General features: G+C 40.1%; 1 protein-coding gene across 1 annotated transcript; it reads right to left on the bottom strand.

Moving 5' to 3' along the window:
- Positions 1–434: 434 nt before the first annotated feature.
- Positions 435–5,305, bottom strand: LOC105043791 (serine/threonine-protein kinase SAPK3). Its single transcript, XM_010921494.4, has 9 exons — positions 4,933–5,305; positions 3,926–4,000; positions 2,798–2,899; positions 2,608–2,661; positions 2,437–2,529; positions 2,258–2,350; positions 1,194–1,298; positions 1,006–1,104; positions 435–928 (listed from the first exon to the last, which is right to left on the bottom strand). The coding sequence occupies exons 1-9, from the start codon at positions 5,053–5,055 to the stop codon at positions 647–649; spliced, it is 1,026 nt and encodes a 341-aa protein (XP_010919796.1). The 5' UTR covers positions 5,056–5,305; the 3' UTR covers positions 435–646.
- Between the last annotated feature and the right edge of the window lie 377 nt (positions 5,306–5,682).

The following is a 5,682-nucleotide window of genomic DNA, read 5'->3' as shown; positions in this document are numbered from 1 at the left end:
AAAAAAAAATAATTCACCTTTCAAACATAACGTTAGGAGAGAAAAAATCATGAACTTTCAGCATGTTGAACACATAAATGTGGGGAACTGACAGGCATAGTTACAAGTTCAGAGTTCTTTTGGCTGGGACTAAATATTTTGGAATCCAGAGAAGGAAAACGACATATTACTTAAAATTGTTAAAGAAGTCACGTCGTTAAAAACTTTATTAAGAATACAGAAATAATAGCAACAAGGCTATCTTTTCATCATCTGACAAAAACAACAACAAAGGACCATTCTTTTAAGTATTTCGAGCACTGACTGTGAGTAACTCACAGACAATGATTTCTATAGGGATAACTATATATTTAGAGAAGTAGTTTGAAGAATTGCATGTTATGGAAGAGTTCTCAGTAACTTGGAGAATGCTTACTCCAGATAGAGGCATCCAGTTGGTAAGATCCCATAGCATTCTTCAACACACCTCCGAAAACACAAGTCAGTTCAAGGGCTTTAAATATTCACAGCCCTCCAACACTGTACATTGAACACAAACATGCAAAGGATTATCACACAATAAAAGCAAAGTTTCACTAGCCTACATCTGCTGGAACCCATGGTTTGAGTACAACATCATCCTAATTCTGAACCCCCATGTATTAAGTCAAATGGGTGCTAGGAAGTCACCACTGCTATCAAGCTCTTCAGTATCTGCCTCAGCTTCAGTATCATCAGCATCCACCAATCCCAACACAGACTGATCAATTGCCTTGGAACCTTCTGCCAGTTTCTTTGCTTCTTCTATGATGCGCATTATTTCTTCAACAGTCTGACTGGGCTGATCTTGCTCTCTGACCATGTAATTTGTTTTCTCAACCTCCATTATCTCTTTAGGTAAGTTCTTCAGAAACCAGGGAAGCTTTTTTATCTCTGGGACTGTGATCCTCTTTAAGACAATTTGGAGAGGGTTCGGATTATTTTCATTGTAAAATCTAGAGAAAAGTTGAGCAAGAAGAAGTATACCTTTGATGGATTGGCAACAAAAATTCGAGAGAGAAGCTGCCTGCACTCTCGAGACACTCGCACATAATCCGGAATGGAGTATTGAACACTTAATATTCGCTGTTGGACATATGAAATTATTTCTATATGGTTTTTGCACAGCTGAAAAATAAAACAAGAGGCTCTTCCTACAAGCAATGCAAACTTACACTAATTGTCTTCCTGAAGTTTCTTGGATCCTCGGGATCCTCAAATGGGTATGAACCAACCAACATCACGTACAATGTGACACCACAGGACCAAACATCTGCAATCTGAATTTCAGGGATTTCAGATCACCTGGCTGTTAATAATAGTAAGCAACATATTTAGGAAAAAAAAAAAGAAAAGAAAACGAAAAAGAAATTCCTAACGCTTGAACTTTAATGCCAGAAGCAGAAACATTGAAGGCGCGTAACTAAAGAACCTGAAGTAAGTTGACGGTTTGATCTTTCGTAGTTCAACATAGCATATGGGATTAGAGTGGAAGTGGGAGCAGCTTCACATAACAAAAAGAGATCTGGGGATAGCTTCTAGAGCTTGAACCAGGTAAGAACATCTATGAACAATAGCATATGTGCAGGAAATGATGCCATTACAGACCCACATGGTCCCTAGTGCAAAACACATGCAGCCATGACAATAATACAAGACACTAAGATGGTATATTTTGATTGAAATCCTACAAAATATAATATAAGCAAAATTAACAAAAATAGAGCAACCATGACAACTTCAAGATGAAGCTACTTAAGTTATCCTTGTTTGCTTAAGCATTCACTATATCAATAGAAACACTCCCTGCTAACTAGAATTACCAAGTAACAGACTATCATAAAATTAAGAAATCCAGGTAGGACCCGAACAAGTAACGGAGGGGTATGAATTATTTGTGTTAGATAACATTGTGAAACCCTCAGGCAGGTTGGCAATACTTATAGGATATGTAAAGACACTAAAATCCTGATTTTTCAACTAAATGAACATCCAAAATTATTATTACAAATAATACACTACTGCACTTGAAGCTTAGGACATCCAGTCCCATGACCAGATGTTCGTTAGGCATGTTAGAAAAAAATGGCCTTTGTTCTAATTGCAGAAATTTGTCTTGTAACCACCAGTTGAAGTTCTGAGAACAATTCAAGACATTACACCCACATGTAGCAGGTAAAAGGGGATAGAGTTACATTGTCATTATCCACATGTAACAGGTAAAAGGCGAAAGAATTACCTTGCCATCATACTCCTTTCGTGATAGAACCTCTGGTGCTATGTATGCTGGAGTACCTACTGTCGATTTGGGTTGCGAATGCAACAAAGCAGACTGCATTCCAAAGGGAACATGCATCCCCATAATATCATGCGAATATCATATCTAGCACAAACTACAGAGTGATAATGCAATAATACCTTTGAGTAACCGAAGTCGCAAATTTTAAGGCGTGGTGTTGGACTCCCATCCAAGAGTGTATTCTCAAGTTTAAGGTCACGGTGACAGATTTCCTATAATAATAGCAACAATAATGTTCAGGTAATTTCTTTTCTCAAAGATAATTCAGATCAAACATATGTATAATATACCATGGAATGGCAGTAACTAACTCCAGATATCAGCTGCTGAAAGAAGAATCTCGCCTGTTGAAAATGCAATTCACACCAAACAAAACGAAAACATATGTAAGCAACGGGTAACTTAATAGCTAATATAATTAGAGAAGCATTGATTAGGGATGGTAATGCAGTGAGATAAATCTACAAGGAATTAAACAACCTCATCCTCACTAAACCGACCAGCATTGCATATCCTTGCAAAGAGCTCTCCTCCAGCGGCATATTCCATGACAATAGCTAGGTGTGTTGGTGTTAGCAACACCTGCAAATAATCATCCGTCATCATGAATACAAAACACTTTTATATAATACCACCCTTCTCCCAAATTACATGTAACTCACCATCATAAGAGAAACATGAGTGCGAGAAGAGTAGAATAGGTTCTTTGTGCTTTTATATGGCACTACACACACACACACACACACACATATATATATATATTCTTTTTCTTTTTGACACAATTGTATCTTTTGGGAGTCCAAACCTACATGACTCAAATCTGTACGAATACAACTATCATAAAGAGGCGAAGGCTGCTTCATGAGCAAAGCAATGCCTGCGGATAAGCTAAAGATACTGTACACTGTACTGGAGGTTCAAGAAAACCCCAAATCTATCCGTCTTCCGTACTTCATTATATCAGAAAACCCCAGGGTCCTTTACTTAATTGCATCAGAAGTACATAAATTTTAAGTGATTTCCAACCTCGTAATGGTTAAAAATTAGGGGAAAAAAATATAGAACAGGGTCCCTCTCAGAAGCAAAAATGACTCTCTATAGCACAGTAAATCAGAAACATTAGGAAAAGTTATATCTTGGAACCAAGAAAAGGTAGAACAGAAGCATGCCAGACATTATCAGGATACAGGGGACATCAGAAGCTTATTTTATTAAATATGAAACCAGAGAGATCTGTGGGTCCTGTCAGACACCAAGAAATCACATGATCTTAACGGTGAAAGATGGTCTCCGAATATTTTTCTGACAATCGTTTAGCAGCAGCTTTTCTCTGCTTGTCCTATTCCATTCTTCAATAAACTCTGAAGTCGTATTTACTGCAAAAATCCTTTTGCAACAGTAATGCTGTATGTATGAAATTATTTTTCTTTCATTTAATTTTTAATGAGCATAATGTATTAGTCGCCCAGAATTATCGAAGGCTTTAGTGCAAATTCATATGTAAGGTATGTGATGGTATTCCACATCCAATCCTCCTCTCTGGCATGGCTAGCTTAAAATCAACGATAATGATAGAGCTAGCAAATGATAGGCAAGTTTGGTCTTCACCTCCTTGAAACGAACGATGTTAGGATGCCTCAAAGACATGTGATTGATGATTTCCCGCTGCACGTTCTCATCAATCTGGACCAAAAATAAGAGATAGAGATTTAGACAACAATATCTCACATCAAGATGACGTTATGATATTAATAATAAAAAGCCCTTAACCAATCTTAAAGGAACAGAATGAGCAACCATTTAAATGTAACTCCAAATTCTCAGTTCCTATCCTTGAGCAACCCTGATCAGTTTGGATTTTCCTATAGGATTGGGCTGAAAATTCTATAAGATTTGTGGATTGGGTTAGTACAACCAGCAAGATTACACGCTACAAGCCGGCCTAGGCAAAATATCTCGGAATAGCTTTGGAGTGGGCTGAGGGTGTTTTTTTTTTTGGGTCCTCAATTCCTTTGAGATTCAGGCCAGCCTACTCCAAAGCTATTTCTGGGTATTTTATGAATACAGGCATAGCCCAACATGTTACATGTGATCTTGCTGTCATGCTGGCACAATCCATGAATCGTCCAAAATTTTCAGCCCAATCATCCACAAAAATCCAAACAGGGCCTCAAAGAGAAGCAAAAACATAATCCAAGTCTCCTGAACTTAAAAAGGCTGTTCCTTTCTAACAATAGAGACAGTTCCGAGCTTGCAGCAAAATTTAATCCATAAAACCCAGTTATAGGAATGTAACCTCCTCATAACATCAAATTCTAGCCAAAAACGTTCGTCCAATACTCCCACTAGAGCATCACATAAAAACAAGAGGGACAAAAAGAAGAAAAAACCCAGTCTTCCCCTTCCTCGAAGGGAATTGAGATCATACCATTCACTTCAAAAGCAAAACCCAAGAAAAATCTCCAACGAAACGAATCCGAAAGATAATTAAAAGTAAACCAGGAAACGGAAACATCAGAATCACACCCAAGAACTCGCATTCCTGAACCCAAAAACAAGAACCCCATCGAGAAAAAGATAAACAGAACCACAAAGAAGCAATCTTTTTCGCCTACCTTCTTCCCCCTCTCGATGTACTTCACGGCGACGAGCTCCTTGGTCTTCTTGTCCCTCACCAGCCTCGCCACCCCGAAGTTCCCCGCCCCCAGCTCCTTCAACGGCTCGTACCTCTCCTCCATCTCGCTCCCAGCCAAAACGAATCCAAAGGCGCGGCAAGGGAGAGATTACGAGACACAGGGGGCACCCTATTAGTATGAGAGAGACCGACCAACGCTAATATCTCGATTTCTATCAGATCTATCGCTCTCTCGGAGGCTTCCTTCGTCGGAAGGGGAGGTCGGGACTCGGGAGAATGGTCTTGGAGGACACGTTAACGGAAGCGGACCCCGACGGGCGATACCCCACCCCACAGGGCTGCGCCAAGGCTCGGCCTTTGGGACACGCGTCGAGGGATGTTTTCAAACCGATGGGCTGCCATCTTTGGGTCCCTTTCAGCGCCCAACGTGGGACTCACCTAATGCGCGGACGTCGTGGGCCCAGGCTTGCCGACCTAGTGTCGAGCGGAGAGGGGTTGTATCCTTCTCGCGAAAGAACGTTTCATCTTGCTTCCCGCGATGCCACCGTTGGATGGTACAATATCCGCTTCAAGAGTTGTGCAAATGAATGGATGAAGAAATTTGGAATGCTTTGAGGGCTGTGCAAGATGCGATCCAAGGTTGACATTAGACAAAAACATCAATCATTCTTTTGTGCTGAAGATAGAACTCGAACCGTGAAGAGCCAGACTAAAGCGTAGGATGGAACGC

The sequence above is a fragment of the Elaeis guineensis genome, chromosome 4, assembly GCF_000442705.2.
Source record: "Elaeis guineensis isolate ETL-2024a chromosome 4, EG11, whole genome shotgun sequence".
NCBI classification, from domain to species: Eukaryota; Viridiplantae; Streptophyta; class Magnoliopsida; order Arecales; family Arecaceae; genus Elaeis; species Elaeis guineensis.
This window is presented reverse-complemented; position numbering and strand designations above follow the sequence as displayed.